This window comes from Vipera ursinii, assembly GCF_947247035.1.
Source record: "Vipera ursinii genome assembly, chromosome: 1".
NCBI lineage: Eukaryota > Metazoa > Chordata > Lepidosauria > Squamata > Viperidae > Vipera > Vipera ursinii.
In genome coordinates, this window is record NC_139512.1 from 254111084 (window position 1) to 254132918 (window position 21835).

At 39.6% G+C, this 21835-nt stretch overlaps 1 protein-coding gene across 1 annotated transcript in view; it reads right to left on the reverse strand.

Moving 5' to 3' along the window:
* Positions 1–19202, reverse strand: part of CDK19 (cyclin dependent kinase 19) — an 88986-nt gene extending 69784 nt beyond the window's left edge. The window contains 3 exon segments of the mRNA XM_083374043.1: positions 1448–1497; positions 1499–1508; positions 18504–19202. Of these exon segments, the coding sequence (XP_083230169.1) occupies positions 1448–1497; positions 1499–1508; positions 18504–18631 (188 nt within the window). The 5' untranslated portion in view covers positions 18632–19202.
* Positions 19203–21835: the final 2633 nt, after the last annotated feature.

The following is a 21835-nucleotide window of genomic DNA, read 5'->3' on the forward strand; positions in this document are numbered from 1 at the left end:
AGCACAAATAATAATAATAATAATAATAATAATAATAATAATAATAATAATAATAATAATAATAATAATTTAATTTCTGTAACTAGCTAACTAACTAATAACTAACCATCTTTATTTTGCAGTTCTGTAGAATATTTTTTTTCATATGCTTTACATACTTGGGCACAGAGGTACATTTCAGCAGCAAGACAAGAGAGATATGATGCATACCTGAATCACAATAAAAAATACGTTCCCCGTACTTGTTCCAAAGGAACTGAAACACGTTTATGTTTATAGTTCTCCTTTACCTCAGGAAATAAAATTCAATTACAAACCATCTGTGTATATGCAGGGAAATTCTACATGCAACGAACTATCCTATGTTCTGCCCTGCATATTATTTAATATTTTTCTTGCATGTAAATGGTACTTATCCAATAATGACAGCCCTAAAATGGCCCAATTCAGACACTATCATAGGTAACCATTCTTTATTATTGTCCATAAATGTCTTTACATAGCCAGAGTCACTTCAGTCTTTAACTGCAATTACTGCAGTAGAAGCAGACCCACAGCAGCTATTTAAACTAAAACATTATCACTGAAGAAAAGAATATTTATTTCCATTTGTTCCTGATGAGTTTATATATAAAGCAAAAGTCTAAAATATCTCAGTTCAAGGATAATGTAAAAGAGATTATCACCAAAGTTGTCTATCAAATCTCACACTGCAATAAATAGAGGGTTTGAAATTAAATATTTCAAAATATTTCTTCCTTCTATGTTAAGAAAAGATTTAAGTTCTAACTAAAGAGTCTAATAAATTCTGCAACCTTAAGTCACACGGAGTACGAACCAATAAAACATATATTTATTGTGCAGAATTTCAGCTTTTATTTAGGCTGGATTCATGCATCGTGCTAAACCAGGGGTCTCCTTTTATGACTTGTGGACTTCAACTCCCAGAATTCCTCAGCCAGGTATGCTAGCTGATGATTTCTGGGAGTTGAAATTCACAAGTCATAAAAGGACCAAGTTTGGAGATCCCTGTGCTAAACCATATGTCTGATTTTAGTTTAACTTGTTATATGGTTCCAGAACTCCACAGATAAATATCCACCCAGAAATAAAGAGACAGGCAGGTATACGTGCATGTGAGAAATACATCCGAAATTTCTGTCTTCCCCTCCTCCCTTCATTCTACCCCTTTATTCCTAACTTGCCAGTGGACCCTTTTAGAATGGAATGCAGAGTTAGAGTAGATGCCAACAAATGGGCCTTCTTAATTTCATGGATTATATGAACAGCTCAAACAAGCAGTCTAATGACATGACTGACCATTAACCAGGACCCCAATGTTATACATGTATTTATTTTTCACCTTCAAGGACTGCACAGTACTATCTCAGTGCACACTCGCACACAGGCACACATTATGATGCCAGAAGACAGCACTCCTCTTTACCTTCTGCTGAGTATCTTGCTACCTCCAAGGTTTGAAGTCCATATACGAAGCCCATTGGAATCTATGAACACAGCAGAAGTAAAAGGCAGAAATTTATGTAGATATACAGGATTCACGTCTCAGAACTCAGCACTGCCTAGTGTCTAGATATCCATGGAGCCAGTTTTTAATAAGCAGGCACACTATTTGGAAACAAGATCATTGACAAACTAAACCCTTTCAAGTAGTTGAAAAGTTGTCAAGGAATCAAATAAGCAAATATGGTTCTCTTCTTCTGGTATACTCTAAGATGGAAATAGGCAATCTTTTAAAAAGCAAACGCCATTTGAAAAACACTTTGCCTCCTATGGCATATACTACATCTCCTTTTTCTGTCCCACAGTTAATTCTGGCTGAGCACATTTCAAAACTATAACATTTAAAAATAAATGCTTACTAGAAGTAGAAATAGGATGAGAACCTTTCTTTTGAACCACCTTCAACTCAGTGGAAAACCACAACTATTATCTGTATCCAGCCTAGCACTGCTGATTCACACACTGCACAAAATAAATTGAAAACCATCATGAACATTCTGGTTTGTGCTTTTGAAAGTAAACACAAGTACTTTTTTTAAAAGCCTTTCATAAATATCTGGACTTATCCTAACTTTATGATATGAGGGAAATAATCTTCACTGGAGGGGATATATTTCCAAATCTTTGCCATTTAGCACAAGAAAAGGTTACAACACCCAGCACAGAATTCATCAATCACTTTTAGACAGAAGAAAACTCCACAGCTGTTGCTTCAAGAGAAAGTGGGAATAGCATAATGGTAAAATGTTATGATGAAAACATTTTTTAAAAATGTATATCCTAGAAGCATTCATACATTTTAAATAAAAATTAAAACTTTATCTGTAAGGAAGGAATAAAGAGTGATAAAGCTAAATAGACATCAGTGGTGCAGTTACCATACAAATTTATATTTTTTTAATCTAATGAGACATAATTACAATTACAGATGATAGTTAATTATTTAACACTGATTAAGTACAATAAATCCTATGATCTATTGCAGCAACAGTGGTGGTGGTTGATAAGGAGATGCCCACTCTTGCATTTTTTATTGTAACATCAAATCTGCATGCAGAATGGGAACCACAATGGTGACAAATTGCAGACAACTTAGTACTATAATTACAAAACTTACTAAGGAAACTGCAGCATTCATTTTACAGATCCTCACAGGGATTTTATTATTTAAAATCCCTTAATCTACGGTACATTACTTGATTTGGACCCAAGAAGAGCATTACTAAACAATAATGTACACATGCTATTATTCTGAAATATATCTTCCTTTTCTTTCCAAGGCTATCCAGTATCCTGTAGGACAGTATGAACTATAACAGCGATATTCCAATGGAATTGTGTAAAAGAAATTAAATTGCACTAAGTGAATAAATCATCTGCAGATGATACAACTCTAATGGCAGAAAGTGAAGATGAGCTAAAAAGCCTCTTGTTGCAGGTGAAGAAGGAGAATGCAAAACTTGGGTTGAAATTTAACATTAAGAAAACCAAGATCATGGCATCTGGCCCTCTCAATTCCTGGCAAATAGATGGGGAAGAAATGGAGGTAGTGACAGATTTTATTTTCCTAGGCTCCAAGATCACTGCAGATGGGGACTGTAGCCAAGAAATTAAAAGACGCTTGCTCCTCGGGAGGAAAGCCATGGCAAATCTAGACAGCACACTAAAAAGCAGAGATATCACCCTGTCAACAAAAGTGCGTATAGTCAAGGCTATGGTCTTCCCAGTTGCAATGTGTGGCAGTGAAAGTTGGACCATAAAAAAGGCTGAGCGCCAAAGAATTGAGGCCTTTGAACTGTGGTGCTAGAGAAGACTCCTGCAAGTCCCTTGGACTGCAAGGCGATCAAACCAGTCAGTCCTAGAGGAGATCAACCCTGACTGCTCTTTAGAAGGCCAGATCCTGAAGCTAAAACTCAAATACTTTGGCCACCTAATGAGAAGGAAGGACTCACTGGAGAAGAGCCTAATCTTGGGAAAGGTTGAGGGCAAGAGAAGAAGGGGACGACAGAGAATGAGGTGGCTGGATGGAGTCACTGAAGCAGTAGGCGTGAGCTTAAATGGACTCCAGAAGATGATAGAGGACAGGAAGGCCTGGAGGAATAAATATGCATCCACACAGACAGACACATAGACTTTAATAATAAAATCCCAGTGGGGCACTACCATGACATAATTGTGGGCTTGTGTGCTCTGAAGAAAATGAGTGCTGTGCCAGAGGTTCAACCATACTGGACAGGCCTCATCAGAGGAGCCAGATGAAGAGTGTCTCTCCCATAAACAATGTGGTGAGACATAATTTACAGAAACCAATGCCAAATATAGTGCACCACCAAAATGGAAGATCAGGCTGAAAAATAAGTTCAGCATGCTAAGATCAGATGCAAGTAGGTACAACAGATGAAAGAAAAGAAGCTGAAGAACTTGAAGACCAAAGAATACCTGATTAAGAAATATTACCTAGAAACAAGAAAGATCAAGGAAGCACTGGAAATAATAAAGCAGAAAATAACAGCTATAGCCAGGAAGATCAGCTGATATAAAGCTCAAATTCCATAATATAGGCAGAATCTCCAATTTCCTGAATGAAGAAACTGCAACAAGCCAGTCAACATCTGACAAAAAAGAAACAGTGCAGTTCTGGGCACACCTATGGTACAATGAAAAGATATACAACAAGAATGCAGCTTGGATAAAAGTGGATAAAAATAAAAGAGATGAAGTGAAAGAAGTTGTAATAACAGCAGAAATGGTGGAGAAAACAGCAAGAATCGGTCCGCACAGGTGAAAATTAACTATATGGTTTGACGGAATTCATTGCCAAGCAGTTTAACAACATATTGCATGGAGGTGTAATTGAAGAATGGCTAATATCTGCTAAAACCTACCTAATACTGAAAGACCCAGCAAAAGAAGCAGCACCAGTCTACCTGCTTACAATCAACTTTCAAATGTTTAACTGGTGTGATAGCTGATGCAGTCCAATAGCACCTAGTTGAAAACAAGTTATTTTCACTTGAGCAGAGAGGAAACTCTCCAAAACGCAAAGGAACAAAAGATCAGATGATCCTAATTAACAAGATGATTCTGCAAAACTATAAGAGGAGGAAGAAGAAGACCAATTTGAACTCACGTGGCAAGGACTGATTACAAGAAGGCATTTGACTTCTTGCCACATGATTAGATAATGAAAGGCTCAATAGTTGACCAGGGTGATAGTCTGGGAAAGGTTGATATCAAGAGAAGAATTTTTCAAGGAGAGTCATCACCACCAGTGTTTGTCATTACACTGATTCCTTTGTCAATAATACTAAATACATCAGGCCATGACTACAAACATCAAAAACATCTTTGGTTTGACTGATTCAGTGCCAACATACAGTGCTGACTCTTAGTAACCACACAGATTTTCTTCATGACAATCTGTCCCCAACACGGTCCTTCTGGTCTTTGCACAGTGCATCCATCACTGCTATAATTAAAAATATTAATTGTTCTCTTCTTCCCTTTCCTCCTACTCTCCAGCTTTAGAACCTTCTCCAGAGGTAGGTCTTTGCATATGTTCAAAGTACATATGGGGAGGGGTGAGCTCTCATCCTTCACTCCAACTCCTGCCAGGGCCATGAAAGGAGCCCAGCAACTGGGCATCTCCTGGGCATTATTGATGTCACTGGCTAATCCTTTCATTCCAGAAGCACCTCAGTGCTTCTGACACGAGTGCAAAAATAATAATAATAATAATAATCATCATCAGTCCAAAGTCAATATTCCCACTTCTATCCAATTTTTTTGTATTATCTTTTTCCCAATTTTTAAAGTTGGGTTTCTCCATAAAGTCAATGTAGCATGGGAAAAGGGTTGAATCTTTAAAAAAGATTCAATAGACACTATATTCCATGGTTTTCTAATTGATGTAAATGTTTCTAGAGATATATCTTTATGAAGGTTTTCAATCATCCAGGTCATAGTTCTCCCGAAAGATGCTTTTTTTCAAATGGCAACGGGAATTTCTTGATTTTTCTTGAAATCATTTCACTTCTCATCCAAGAAACTTCTTTACCAGAAGATGCCATTGGTTTCTAGACATACTAGAATATTAGTATATTTTGATCCACATATTATTCATCCAATCATAAATGCTGTATATGCATATTCCAAAGTTGTCCAAATCAGAAAATTAACAGATTGTTGGTTTCCAGTATTTAATATCTGACAATAGCTCCAGATTCGGAAAACTGAATCTTTATTAATTGATAATTGTATTTTCTGTAAACTTATTCTCAAACCTACTAGATATTTTTAATGTTCTTTGTGTTAGTAGCCTACATACTCCTGTTGGAATAACTGCCAGTTATGGAGTTTCACATTTAAATATCTTACAATCTTAATAGACTCCAAGACTCCAGATTTATTAGGCATATTGATTTAGAAAGATCAGATTAGCTGGCTATATCAGCATTTTAGAAAATCAAGTTAAAAATGCAAGGTTGGCACAATAATACAGTATACATAAACAATACAATTCAGAGTACTTCAGAGTTACAGTCGCTACAGACAAGCAATTCTCTAACCAGGCACTGCAGGCATTCATCAATTCCAATATTAGATAAATTACATAGATTTAAAATATGCCCCCAAAGTTAGTTTTTCCCCCACTTCTAAACCTCATTCCTACAAGATATAGGCCACATGAAAGGCTTTACTTTGGTAAGTTTACCATGTGCATAAAACAATTAAACTCATTTACCCACATTTAAATTTATGAAGCATATGTGTCACTCATATGCCATGTTAGCATCCTAACACCTAGTCAAGCTGCTAGTAAGCTCCTTTGCTAATATTCCATTTGGATGTCCCAGCAAACCCTGCAAGTACTTTTAAATGTGTCTCAAGAAGCATGGAAAGCTAATATTTCATTGTGGTTAATTTCATACATAAATCAAATGTATAGATAGCTGATCAGATAAAAAAGAAATTTTACTGAGCATGCTACCACTTACTGAAATCAAAAGTGCTACTACTATATCAATAACCTGGCTGAAAAATTAATCATTTTAGAAAGATTCACAACTGACGATGTGCAATATAAAATTATCTGTTGTTGTTGTTAGTTGCGAAGTCGTGTCCGACCCATCGCGACCCTATGGACAACATTCCTCCAGGCCTTCCTGTCCTCTACCATCTTCTGGAGTCCATTTAAGCTCACGTCTACTGCTTCAGTGACTCCAGCCAGCCACCTCATTCTCTGTCGTCCCCTTCTTCTATTGCCCTCAATCTTTCCCAGCATTAGGCTCTTCTCCAGTGAGTCATTCCTTCTCATTAGGTGGCCAAAGTATTTGAGTTTTAGCTTCAGGATCTGGCCTTCTAAAGAGCAGTCAGGGTTGATCTCCTCTAGGACTGACCAGTTTGATCGCCTTCCAGTCCAAGGGACTCGCAGGAGTCTTCTCCAGCACCATAGTTCAAAGGCTTCAATTCTTTGGCGCTCAGCCTTTCTTATGGTCCAGCTTTCACTGCCATACAATCAAACTGGGAAGACCATAGCCTTGACTATACACACTTTTGTTGACAGGGTGATGTCTCTGCTTTTTAGTGTGCTGTCTAGATTTGCCATGGCTTTCCTCCCAAGGAGCAAGCGTCTTTTAATTTCTTGGCTACAGTCCCCATCTGCAGTGATCTTGGAGCCCAGGAAAATAAAATCTGTCACTACCTCCATTTCTTCCCCATCTATTTGCCAGGAATTGAGAGGGCCGGATGCCATGATCTTGGTTTTCTTAATGTTTAGTTTCAACCCAAGTTTTGCACTCTCCTTCACTCGCAACAAGAGGCTCTTTAGTTCCTCTTCACTTTCTGCCATTAGAGTGGTATCATCTGCATATCTTAGGTTGTTGATGTTTCTTCCGGCAATCTTAATTCCAACTTTTGATTCATCTAGCCCTGCCTTTCTCATGATGTGCTCTGCATATAAGTTAAATAGGCAAGGCGACAGTATACAGCCTTGCCGGACTCCTTTCCCAATTTTGAACCAATCAGTGGTTCTGTGTCCAGTTCTCACTGTTGCTTCTTGGCCTGCATATAGGTTTCTCAAGAGACAAATAAGATGGTCTGGTATGCCCATCTCTTTAAGGACTTGCCACAGTTTGTTATGATCCACACAATCAAAGGCTTTAGCATAGTCAATGAAGCAGAAGTAGATGTTTTTCTGGAACTCTCTAGCTTTCTCCATGATCCAGCGTATGTTAGCAATTTGATCTCTAGTTCCTCTGCCTCTTCGAAATCCTGCCTGTACTTCTGGTAGTTCTCGATCCACATACTGCTGGAGTCTAGCTTGTAGGATTTTAAGCATAACTTTACTAGCATGAGAAATGAGTGCAATGGTGCGATAGTTTGAACATTCTTTGGCACTGCCTTTCTTTGGAATTGGAATGTAAACTGATCTTTTCCAATCCTGTGGCCACTGTTGAGTTTTCCAAATTTGCTGGCAAATTGAGTGTAGCACTTTTACTCCATCGTCTTTTAAGATTTTGAATAGCTCAGCTGGAATGCTGTCACCTCCACTAGCTTTGTTGTTGCTCAGCTTTTCTAAGGCCCACTTCACTTCACATTCTAGGATGTCTGGCTCGAGGTCAGTGACCACCTCATTGTGATTATCAGGGACGTTAAGCTCATTCTTGTATAGTTCTTCTGTGTAATTTTGCTACCTCTTCTTAATCTCTTCTGCCTCTGTTAGGTCCCTGCCATTTTGGTCCTTTATCATGCCCATTTTTGCATGAAACGTTCCTTTCATCTCTCCAATTTTCTTTCATCTCTCTGTCCATAGTTCTTCAGGCACTCTTGTCATCAGATCTAATTCCTTAAATCTATTTGTCACCTCTACTGTATATTCAACAGGGATATGATTTAATTCATACCTGACTGGCCTAGCGCTTTTCCCTACTTTCTTTAATTTAAGCCTAAACTTTGCAACAAGAAGCTCATGGTCTGAGCCACAGTCAGCTCCTGGTCTTGTTTTTACTGACTGTATAGAGTTTCTCCATCTTTGGCTGCAGAGCATATAGTCAATCTGATTTCTGTGTTGACCGTCTGGTGATGTCCATGTGTAAAGCCATCTCTTGGGTTGTTGGAAAAGAGTGTTTGCTATGACCATCGTATTCTCTTCACAATTCTATCAGCCTGTGCCCTGCTTCATTTTGTACTCCAAGGCCAAACTTGCCTGTTATTCCAGTTATCTTTTGGCTTCCTATTTTAGCATTCCAATCCCCCATGATGATAAGGACATCATTTTTGGGTGTTAGTTCTATAAGGTGCTGTAGGGCTTCATAGAACTGGTCAATTTCATCCTCTTCAGCACCGGTGGTTGGGGCATAGACTTGGACTACTGTGATATTGAATAGTTTGCCTTGGATTCGAACTGAGATCATTCTGTCATTTTGAGGATTGTATCCCAGTATTGCTTTTCTTACTCTTTTATTGACTATGAAGGCTACTCCATTTCTTCTGAGGGATTCTTGCCCGCAGTAGTATACCTGATGGTCATCTGAATTAAATTCACCCATTCCTGTCCATTTTAGTTCGCTGATACCTAAGATGTCGATGTTTAGTCTTGTCATCTCTTGTTTGACCACATCCAGCTTTCCTTGATTCATGGATCTTACATTCCAGGTTCCTATGGAGAAAAAATCTTTACAGCATCGGACTTTCCTTTCACCACCAGACATATCCACAGCTGAGCGTCCTTTCGGCTTTGGCCCAGTCGCTTCATTCTTTCTGGCGCTACTAGTACTAGCCCTCTGCTCTTCCCCAGTAGCATATTGGACGCCTTCCGACCTGAGGGGCTCATCTTCCAGCGTCATATCGTTTTGCCTTTTGGTACTGTCCATAGGATTTTCATGGCAAAGATACTGGAGTGGTTTGCCATTTCCTTCTCCAGTGGATCACGTTTTGTCAGAACTCTCTGCTATGACCTTTCCGTCTTGGGTGGCCCTGCACGGCATAGCTCATAGCTTCATTGAATTACGCAAGCCCCTTCGCCACGACAAGGCAGTAATCCATGAAGGGATAGATAAAATTATCTATGTAACCTTATTGACTATCTACATCAGACATGTCAAACACAAGGCCTGGGGGCCGGATCCGGCCCGCGAAGTGGTTTCATGTGGCCCACAAAGCCATCCTGGAAACAAGTGAGGGAACTGCCCCCACTGCCTTGGCCCTGGCCCAGAGACCCTCCTTCTGCCAGAGACCATCAGATCTGTCCCACTCCTGCCCAGGCCCCCATAGGCACCCTTGATGCGAACGATGTAGAGCTGGCCATGCCCACCCAGTAGGCCATACGCACTCTAGCCATGCCCATCCAGTAGGCCACGCCCACCCTGGCCATACCCACCAGGCCCCCTGAGGGCAACCGCAATGCTGATGCAGCCCTGAATGAAATTGAGTTTGACACCCCTGATCTAGATTCTATAATACAAGTAGATTAATCAACAAATATATAATTATAATGATGTATCAGGTATTAAATGTTTTCATCCCTCTGAGAAGAAAGGCAGACTAAATCGTCATATGTTTGTGTAAGATGCTAACATGGTTTTTAGCTATACTGTAGCAGTCCCTTGGTACCATGGTGATTAGAAAACTATAAATATGCATTGCTGGCTGGGTTTCTATGGAATTTTAACTGGCAACACTGCTACAGGCTTTCTTTTTCCTTTTTTTAAAAAAAATCCCCACTAAAAGTTTGCCACAGATTTCTTTAATTAAGAGACTCCGTCCTCTATCAGCCCCTTTTATTTTCTTTTGGCTTCTCTTCTAAAAATTATTGAATTATTTAAATGTGCTTCCTTAGTATTTGTTAATACTTCGAGGTTGGCCAGGTCAGGAAACGGACACCACAAGCAGTATGACAATTCTATAGTTAATGTACATTATATTACAATCTTGAAAGTCTGACAAAGAGAATAAACATCATTATCTTGAACTGCTTTATACCCAGAGTAAGCTGATGTTTATCCAGCCATTCTTTCTTCAAGTTTATCCCCATTCACTACTTCTCTACAGAACTGCACAGTTTACCAGATCCGGCACACTCATTAAATACTTCTAGATGTTCTAGTAACCCATAACTGTGTGATTTTAACATTTTAAATGAATATTCACTAAAGCTTTGTACACAGAATGGAGTTAATTACAGATGTATTTTAGTCTGTGGATTTCTAAAGCAGCATCAACAGCCATTAATTTCTCCATTAAAAAAATAATAAAGATATAGCCTTCTAAATCTCTACCCTGCTTCTGAAGAGGCATCCAACTCAGTGTAATGTAATGAGAAACTGACAAGTTGGTAAACAGTACACGCCTAAACGTGACTACTCAAAAATAAACGACTTTCAATGAACTTTGTCCCAAATAAATATGTTTAGTATTATTAAAATGTCAGAAAAATAATTTAGATCTGCAGTGATTTCCCATTGTTTCTATTTATTTCCTGAGCATTTAAACAGCATGTCCACGCATGCACATATGGACACACACATGCACTTCCTTCATATAAAAAAAAATGAACTGTCTAAACCTGAGAATGAGGCAGCATTCAAAACCAGGCACTTATTGAGCATTATCCAACATATTCACGGAACCAGGCTGGGGAAGAACAAATCAAAACTTTTTTCTGTGGCAATCTCTGTGGTCATCTGAGAACAGCTTGTCTCTCTGTATTATAAGGATAATAAGCAAGCATATATAAAAAGATATTTTCTATGTTGACAAATGGCTCAATTCCTTTTCCTTTGAAATTCAGAAAGTGCTACATAGCCAAGAGCCAGGCAGGCTTTGAAAAAAGCTCAGTTTTTAAAAAAAGAATGGGAAATATGTAACCTCTCTTATCTGCTCCCATCTGGTAAAGTGCAAGTACATGAGAAAGAATACCTAATAACAGAGGGCCAAAAATGTTTGCTTACGTAATCTACCCAGTCTTTTGCACGAAAACTTGTGAAAACTGGTAATCAGAGCAGCAACAAATGGATAGTTTCTTAACAGTCCAACTTCAGAGAAGTCTTGATATTTTCTATTGAAGTAGGGTTTATAGTTCCAGAATAATATCATTTTCAGTTTGAGTAGTCATAATTAAAATTTAGAAAACTCCTTCCTAAAAATCCATCACTACCCATATTAGAGTTGTTCGCTATCAACGCCACAGAATTAAATGGGAATACAACTTTTTACAGTCTTTGCCTTCCTCAGGTTTTAGTATATACAAATTCTCAATCTGAAATACAGTACACAATTTAAATCATCAGGAAGTGACAAGTGGCTCCATAATTATTACATCAAAATTGCATGAAACCAGGTATATCCAGTGGTGGGATTCAGCCAGTTCGCACCACTTCGGCAGAACTGGTAGCTAATTTTTTGTTGCCCAGGCCCAGAATGGACTTCCAGAAGTGGCATCCACACAGAGAACTGGTTGTTCACATATTTGAATCCCACCACTGGGTAAACCCACACATTTGGAACTGCATTTATATTGTACAGTACATTTCAACAGTAACAGATTAAAGAGAGAGCATCACTATATGAATAAATCCTGAAAGTCTCGCTGATTTTCCAGCCATGTCTTCATTTCTCTCACACTTTGCATCCCTACCAGCACTACAGTATCCAGTATAATGATGCTACAGGGTACTTTTCCAAAGTTAAAAGATTGATCCAGAGTTCACAATAGTGGGTATTTCTTCCAAGTTTTTTAGTTCCACATTAGAATGAAAACGTATATGTAGAGAAAAATAGAGACACGGTTAGTAATGGCATGCTCATAGAGAAAGCTTTCGGTTGGACACGATGTCTTCCCAACATATCCAGGATAATCTGTTGGTGTATGATTTCATATGGCCCAAAGCTAACTGTAGGATGTAATATCTCAGAGATGTTAAAGTTAATATCATGCATTCTTTGTTCCTGTCCAAGGACAGATCTATATTTAATTTTATATCCAAAGTTAAATAACCTTTGGCCATATAGTCACATTACCAATCAAGCTGTCTTTTGAGTTTTGAAACAAAATTCAGTAAGGAGCAGAGAATAACTAACCAATTTATTATTATATCATTAATTATATCTATGTTTTGCATACTTTTAAAGATATTATTGTAGATATACAATCAGAACTATATGTATACTTCATGTTAAAGAAAGAATACCATACTAAGGAAAATCTACATTTTGTCAAGTGCAAAATTAGAGTAAAGCACACAGTTGAGGGCTACTCTTAAAAAAAATGTTAGCCACTGAGAGGCATGAAGCCAATTAAACAATGATTTTATCAGAAGACATCAAAGCAGAAATTTTCCATCACTTCCTGAGTGAGGTGTGATTGAGTGTATTATTATTTTTTAAAAACTGAATTGAACCTGTTGAGGTATTACAAAGCTGTTTCCTGTTCCAGAAAGAAGATAACTCTCATGTTATTATTTGGCGATGTGATGCCAAATTTCAGCAGTATTACCTTGGGGGATTCTTGAGCCTACAAATAAGAAATGGAAGCAACTTGTAGCAACCAATTGTCCACCTGAGACACATTATGCAAACTGAGCAAAATTTAGAGCAAACATGAATGTAAGAACCTCTAAGCCTCCATCTTCAACTACAAGTTCATTTAAAAGCCTGACACATAGCTAAATAAAATTTCAACAGGTATTTCCAATATATATTTCCAACATATCTCCATATTTATAAAGACTGCCAACTTTTTTTTTCTTTTTCAGTACAAATTGTTCAGAAACCAAAGACAATCCTACTACAAAATTATGGGATCTATATTGGTCTGAATATGTATTTACTCAAATCTTCACCCAAGGAAAATACTACAGCAGTAGCTATGACAAAAGGAGAGATAAAATGCTTGGCTAGCTAACTAAAAACAACCCCACTTAACCTTGGCAAATGGGTAAATTCCATTGCTACTTCCTACCATCTAAGGTATCAAAACAGTAAGGGCTTGCTTAGACATTTTTAATTCAAAGTTGGCAACTATCACAATGATGACTCTGGGACACAATTTCTAGCCATATTTGCTCTGTTTGTAAGGAAAATAGGAAGAAGTCCCTTAATTTTAAAAACATAAAGTGGAGCTGGTCTGGATCAGATCAAAGTACAAAGATTTATAATCTTTTGAGCTCTAGTACTCCTTTAACTCAGTTGTCACCCTACAATTTAACCACCTATCTAGACAGTTTCTGAAATGAAAGAATGTTTCCTATCATTAAATTACTTTGGAGATTATTATATTTTGTGAAGTCTGTGTCTTTTTATGCTTTTGTTATGGCACTCTGCACTCTATGATGTAGGGAGTGACTCCCGAAAAATATATGCTCCCAGGTTTCTGTTTAACCCATTATACCTTCTATTTAAACCATATATTCATCATCTTGACTTGAAGACTTCTTTTAGTATAGAAGCTTATATATTATTCCTCTTCAAATGTCAGACATGTGAATTTACCCTGTTGCCCTTCAGATCTTTAACTAATACTTTTTCAGATGTGGGCATGATTATCATTTACTAAGAAGTAAAAGCATTTGAAGGCTGAAGAAGAAAATAAAGAATTATAACAAATTAGTCCTCATATATATGCAAAATATAATAGGATGGTGACTCCCAAACCTGCCCAATGCTCCACATCATAAAGAACTATATTAAAAGGTCTGACTAATTATAGTCTTTCTTTTCTCCTTTTAATCAATAGCATTATTATACAAACAATAATTATTGCAACTACCATGTTGCAGTACTTCAATGACTGTCAAACCCTTCTGAAATACAAACATAATTCACGTCTAGAATTTCTTTTAAAGTATTAGTTAAATGGGCAACAAACAAACTAGTGAGCTAGGAAGCTATAACTTTGTTTGAAGTAGGCATTTTGATCCATCAGTATATGATTGTGATGTTATTGTTAGCTTGGTTATTTATTCAAATTTATATAGCTTCCCATCTCACACAGTATATATCTTTAGGCAACTTATAAACAATTAAAATATAAAAACCACACAAAAAACACAACCCAACGATTTAAAAAGAAGAAAAAGCAATATGAAAGCCTATTAAAAAAATCATAAAACTCACAGCTAAGGCATCCTGTTCATGAGAAAAACCCAGCAGATCCTGGACAGGACAGCTTCCTTTTGAGGCACGGGAGGGACAGGGCTGGCAGGAAGGAGACCCATGGAAGGAGAACACCAAGTCATGCCGACCAATTTTATGTATATTTACTTAAAAATAAATGCCACTATGTTCATTGTCTTTTTTCCCCCCCCCAATAAATTTGTACAAAGCTGGCAACTTTGAATTTGAAAGTATTTGAATCTCAAACGCTTAGGTCAACAAAGTATGCATATATGTATACAAGATATCCAACAATCCAACAAGGAGGTACTCTACGACTTGTGCATTTTAAAACAACTCATGTCCTACATCAAGCTGTAAACAACTCCAATGGCTGCTTTCAATGTTTAATTTCAAAATGAACCCCCAAAGCAAATTTAATTATTTGCAACAGCTGGGACCTTACACACAAGGACACAAACTAGTGACAATAAAGGACTAATTCTAATCAGTCACATGATCTCATTAGTTCACCTTTGCACTGGCTTCAGAAGGCAAGGAAACATTAATGGATAAAATGTTTCCCACTTTTAGGTGCCTTTAGTGGCGTGGTATCTAGGGATCCTTTCTTTTCGTATTAATAGTTTTATTTGGCATGCACATATCTGAGCACAGTACAGGTAGTCCTTAATAAACAACCATTTGTTTGGTAACTGTTCAAAGTTACAATGGCACTGAAGGAGACTTAAAGCAATTACAACAATCAGTTATGACAGCTGCAGCATCCTGCAATCATGTGATCATAATTGGCAACCTTCACTGCTAATTTCCAACAAGCAAAGTCAATGGGAAGCCAGCAGGTGGTTGTGACAATCACATGATGTCATGCCTAATGATTGTGTGGAAGTATCTAATGAATGCAACTAGAATTGCCAGTATAAGTCAGCATGGTCATATGATGTTGAACTTTACTACCAGGTTGCTTAGTAATATAGTTCTTGGTTCCAAATACCATCATTAACTGAAGACTACTTATATCAGACCTGATGATTTTTAAAGGCAGGCACCAATCACTTCAATATCCAGTGCACTGAATTTTTCAAATCCTCTCTCTTTCTCCATCATCCCCCATGCAGAACTAATTACATTCTCTGACTGATTGGCTCCCTAGAACTTCTGGGTATTTTTAAAAATACTTTATTCTTTTTTAAATGTAAAGTGAATGAATGAACCTTTATTATCAAAGTACAACATGTATACATTGAGATTGGCTGAGCCTCCCTTAGTGCCCCACCCCACCCCAACTCACAGTGACAACAAACCCACCATCGTGTTACACCATGTGAGCTAATTGCACAACACACCAGCCTCACAAGTCAATCATACATAAAGTTATTTTCCGTTCAAGAGCCTGACAGCCCATGGATAGAAGCTGTTCTTCAGCCTGTTGCTACAGTTGGCTATACTCTTGTATCTCCTACCCGATGGTAGGAGAGTAAAGAGGTACTGACCAGGGTGTGAGTCGTCCCTGAGAATTTTCCTCACTGTTCCAAGGCAACGAGCCCTGGCGATGTCATCCAGTGGTGTCAAGGGACAGCCCATGATGTTTTGTGCTGTGCTCACCACCCTCTGTAATATCTTCGTATCTGCAGCTGTCAGGCCAGCATACCAAACCGCAATACAATGCGAGAGGACACTCTCTATAGTGGACAAGTAAAAGAGGGTCATTAGCCGTTGTTCTACCCCATTCTTCCGCAAGACCCTGAGGAAGTGGAGTCTCTGTTAGGCCTTTCTGGCCACCTGGGTTGTATTGACTTTCCAGGTAAGATCTTCACAGAGGTGGACTCCCAGGAATTTAAAGGAGGAAACTCTCTCCACACAGCCCCTCCCCTGATGTAAAGTAGGTCAGGTTGCACTCTTTTCCTCCTGAAGTCTAGCACCATCTCCTTTGCCTTGCCGATGTTCAGATGCAAGTTGTTGTCTAAACACCATAAGGATAGTTTTTATACCTCCCCGCTGTACGCTGTTTCATCTACACCTGTAATAAGACCCACTACGGTGGTATCATCTGCGAACTTAATGATCGCAGTGGATGGGTCGGACGATACACAATCGTATGTGTACAGTGACTACAGGTAGGGGCTAAGCACGCAGCCCTGTGGCGAGCCTGTGCAAAGCTTCAGTGGGGTGGATGAAATAGACCTGACCCTCACTGTTTGTAGCCGGTCCCTTGCATATACCACTAATCTTGTGAAGGTGGGAGGGATATTTCCATGGTATTCTGTTTCCCTTGCTTTTTTTGCACTTTCATTTGTGAGGCATGCCATCAAAATAATAAATAGTACTAGAAAGAAGGATATCCTGCCCCAAGATTCCTGGAATCTCTAATTCGTCTGAGTTTGGCCATTTTACTCTTGCATTTCTCTGCCCACAGAGATATTAATAAACAAAAATACTGTACAAGCAACCACTTCTGCCCTTTCTAGATGGGTGATGCAGTACCAATAATCCTCAGCTTACTTCCGTTCATTCATTCTGTAAGTTACAGGTGTCAGAGCATTCCCATGGTCACATGATCACAATCCAGGCATTTGGGTGTCTGGGTCATGATTATGGCCACAACATGTAATAGGCATTTGCTGTCTTCCCACAAGCAAAATCAAATGGCCAGCAGGGAAGATTTGAAGGGGCCCCAGTAAATTGCTCCCACTTCTAAGAGCCCACTACTGTATAGAGTAAGAGATTTCAGGGAGTAGATGCTTCATCTCTGCACTCATTCCACCCCTATTCTGAAAGGGGGGGACTGGATCCAATTAGCTGACTAATTTATTATTATTATTATTATTATTATTATTATTATTATTATTATTATTTCTAGAAAGTATAGCAAGAAACAAGTTGGTGAACTAAGTTGAATCCACTGATAAAGAGTTGCCAAAAGAGGGCAAATGAAGAGATAAAATGTTCTATGACTAGTCCTCTGTGTTGTGTTGTTCGCACACAAGCAAGCATTTGGAACAAAATGTCTGTTCAGCAAAAAGTTTGTGGATGTTGTGGAACCAATCTTCGGTCCTGTGATAATGCAAGGAGAAAAGTGCCCATGAAGTCTTCAAACTTGGCCCTTTTATGACTCATGGACTTCAACTCCCAGAATTCCTCAGCCAAGCACACTGGCTGAGGAATTCTGGGAGTTGAAGTCCATGAGTCATAAAAGGGTCAAGTTTGAAGACCCCTGACTTATACCGTTCTCTAGAACGGAAAAGCAAGAGACTTCTTTCCCACCTGTCGGCTTTCTCGCTAGGAAAACTCACTTACGACTCCTGATCTTTCGTTGTCTCTGCTGAAGGAATAAAGGGAGCCCAGAAGAAATGACTGCAGGCTCCTTTTTTCCTTAACCGCAGAAACTGCTGCGCTAAGCACGGTTTTTTCAAACCAAGATTTGATTTCAATTTCCATCCGGACGGACAGCGTTTGACTTTTTCCCCTCTGCAATGGGATTCGGGTGGAACAGAAAAGTGTCCAATCTACCAAAGACGCTTTTTGCTCTCCTGCGGTCAAAATTCCGGCACGATCAATCAATCGGTCTCGCGCTCCACTTTCGTAGTTTCTGGACTCCGGCTCCGCCTACCATTGGCCCCGCCTACTCTGACCCTTAGCTCCGCCCACCAAGGGCTCTCTCCCTGCAGTTAGCTGCCCTGCCCTCCAACCCCCCAGCAGCCCCGACCCAACGGGGGACGGGAATTAAGCCCGGCTGCTGGGACAGCACCACGGAAGGGAGCCGGGCTTGAAAGTTCAGTCGCTGCAGAACCGACGCCTCCTAACTTCGCTTCCCCCTGGGCCGCCGCCGCCGCACTCTTCCCGCTCCCCGCCTCGCGGTCTCTTCTTACCCGTCCTTGCGCCGCGCTTTGTAGACGTGCCCGTAGGTGCCTCGCCCGACTTTGCAGCCCTCGTACTCGAACAGATCCTCCACCCGCTCGCGCTCGGCCGCCAGCTTGGATTTGAACTCGTAGTCCATGTCTTTCACCCATGGGAAGGAGCGACTAGAGAAGGAAGAGAGGGAGGGGGACAACGGTGTGCGGCCGCGGCGGAGCGCGGACCGTCAGCATTCAGGCGCAAGGGCACGAGGCCACCACACTGGGCACCATTTCCTTGTTTTGGGTCTTGGGGGGTGGGTGGGGGGGAGTCCCTTCAGCCGCCACCCGTTCAACCACGGCTTCCCAGAGTTAGAGTCGCAAGGGCTTCTGGGTCAGGTAGTAGCGATGGAGGCGCGAATTCTCAGACGCTTGGGGAAGATTGGGAATGCCGGAACTACAAGGCCCAGAGCCGCTTGCGAGCCCTTAGCTAGCGAGCGCCTGCGCGTTGCAGCGCGCTCCCCTCGATTATTGCTGAGTGGGTGCTGGGAAGTTGCTGACTCTTCACGTTGAGTGAACGAGTCGCGGATAGCTCAGGGAGACAAACCAGGAAGCGAACTTAATTCACTCGACCTGCCACCAGCTGCCTTCTTCTGGAAGGAAAAGCGGGCTACGGAGCTGGCTTAATGGAGAGTCTCGCGCAGGGACTTGTTTATCTCCCGAGCTGTCATTCAGGTTGAAGCCCTACCCTTCATTCCCCCGCTCGCTACTATTGGCCAGACTTCGTCCCGCCTTTCCTTCCTCGACCAATGAGGGGGCCTAGTTGCCGAAATTAAAATACTGCTCTTTTAGTCCTTTAGTTGTAAAGGGCGGAGCTTTGCACTGAACGTTGCGGGCAAGGACTCGGCTGGAATGGTCCGTCCCCTCCTCGCTCCAATGCTTCGGTTTTCCCGCCCTTCTCCCGGCCTGGATACATTATTAATGATTCTGGCCGCGCGATTCCCACCCATGGCTGCTCGGCCTTGGCATAACGCTGAGCGAAAGAATAATGGTTGTAACGAGGAAGGCAACAGCAGTTGAGATGTGCCATTAGATGGGTGGCATTGTTCTACAGATAATGCATATAAAATGAAAATTTAGGGCACCCAATCCTCCTCGGAAAAGAATTGGAGATAAAAGTCAAACACCTTTAGGTTTTATACCTATTTAAATGAATACGTTCGAAACGGACGTGGAGAAATTATTTTACAAATCTCTCATTTACTATCACCAGTTCCTAATGTACCAACCCAGAGTTGTCTTGGAAATATTCAAAATACAAATATCAATAGTTCAAAAAGTTAAAAAAAATCGCTTAATACGTTTTTCCACCTATTCTGACAGGCTTCCTGGTTCTTCAATAAAAATACCTTGCACAAAACATCAAAATGTTCACCCACAAAATACCTTATATTTTATCCTTGGTAAAATATTGAGGGGCTGTGCCAACATTTTGATATGGAAATATGCTTGTTTTTAATTTTTAAAATATTTTCTTTGTATTATGAACAAATGCTGTAAGAGATAATCACAGGATCATTGTGGAGAAAATAGAAATATTAGGTATGTTCACCTCAGCTTACTTATAAAGTGAAAAGGCAGGATAAAATATTGAATGCATAAACACATATAGTCAAAAATGGGAGCATGGGAAGCTGGGATTTATCTTATTTGGGACCTGAAATTCCACATGTCACACAGGAAGTAAAATCAGGAGCAAACCAGCCCTAATTTTGGCTGATGTATTTCTGGAAAGTACCACTTCCATTTTGCTAATTTATAGCTTTTATTAATAACAAGATTAATATCTACTTGAAATTCAAGACAGGTGTATTTGCAAACCCAGGGGTTCTTTCTACTGATTTCTATTGGACTCTGTGCTCAACAAAATTACTCTATCAGTTGTTTACCAAAAACCTTGAGCCTTTGACCCTCAATCCACCTAGAGTGAAATGTGTCTTTATTAAAAAAAAAAAAATTGGCAAACTCTTCTTTTTCTCCAATTACTTCTGCTGTTCCCCCTCCCAACTCCTACTCCCAATGCTTTAGCTACTCTTTGGAATCCCCCTCCCCCCTTTTTCTTTGATTATATCCCTGCCTAGGCAAGCACCATGTTTCTGGACTTTTGTTTACTTTATTTGAGCCATTGATAGAGGTCATGATTGGATGCCTGCTTTAAATCCATTCCACTCCATGGGCCCCGAGTTACTAAATTTGCTGGTGCTTTAAATTTAGACTTACATTGAAAGGTTAGTTTCATTATTTCTGATTTTTATGTCACAAAGAGGACTAACTTACGTTAACATGGTGTGATCAATTTATTCTTATGAAACAAAATGGATTGTGTAAACCATTTTTCAGTTAACCATGTCATGAAAATAAGAGCCATTATGTATTGCCATTCCTTTCTTGGTGCTGTTTTTATTTTGGTAAAATTGCATCATCCACACCTTTATTTTTAGACGTTAAAAAAAAATCCTGAAAAAGGAGGAGCGGGGTTTACAAGCTAACTAGGAAAAGCATACTTGTAGTTGCCAAAGAGTGCCAAATGAAAGTTGAAACTTACTAAAAAGTTTGGGGGCGTAGGTGATGGTAGAACGTGGAAAAGAGTGATTGGCTCATTTATTGACTAGTTAAAACCTGAAAAAACCTATCACATGTCAACATCTCACACATTTGTTCTTTTTCAAATATTCAGGCATAGTGCCATTTATGTAAAATGAAAGTATGTTGCATAAGAATATAAAAGCAAATAAGGGGTAATCCTACAGTTTGCAAAAGCAGAAAATTATCTTTAAATTTAAAAAAAGCTACAGGAGAAAACGAATATACTTAGAGGCCATTAGATGCATTTGGGATGGTGAGACACTATTAATTTTAATTTAATTTTAATTTTAATTTAATTTAATTTAATTAGATTTATATACCGCCCTTTCCCGAAGGACTCAGGGCGGTTTACAGGGCATTTTAAAATCACACCAATACAAAATACAAAAGTTAAAAAACAATTAAAAAGATTAAATTATCCCTGAAAATAAAAAAAATAAAACCCCAGTTAAAATTCTCAGCCTGGGCCAGAGAGCTCAAAGAGCCAAGTCTTCAGGTCCCGGCGGAATGAACGCAGGTCAGGGGCAGTCCTGAGCTCCACGGGCAGCTGGTTCCAGAGGGCAGGCGCACCCACAGAGAAGGCCCTCCCCCTGGGTGTTATCCACAGGCAATCTTTTACCGGCGGCACCCTGAGAAGACCCTCCCTGTGCGAGCGCACTGGATGAAGGGAACTTGATGCTGGCAGCAGGTGTTCCCTCAAATATTAGAATTAAACTGGTTGA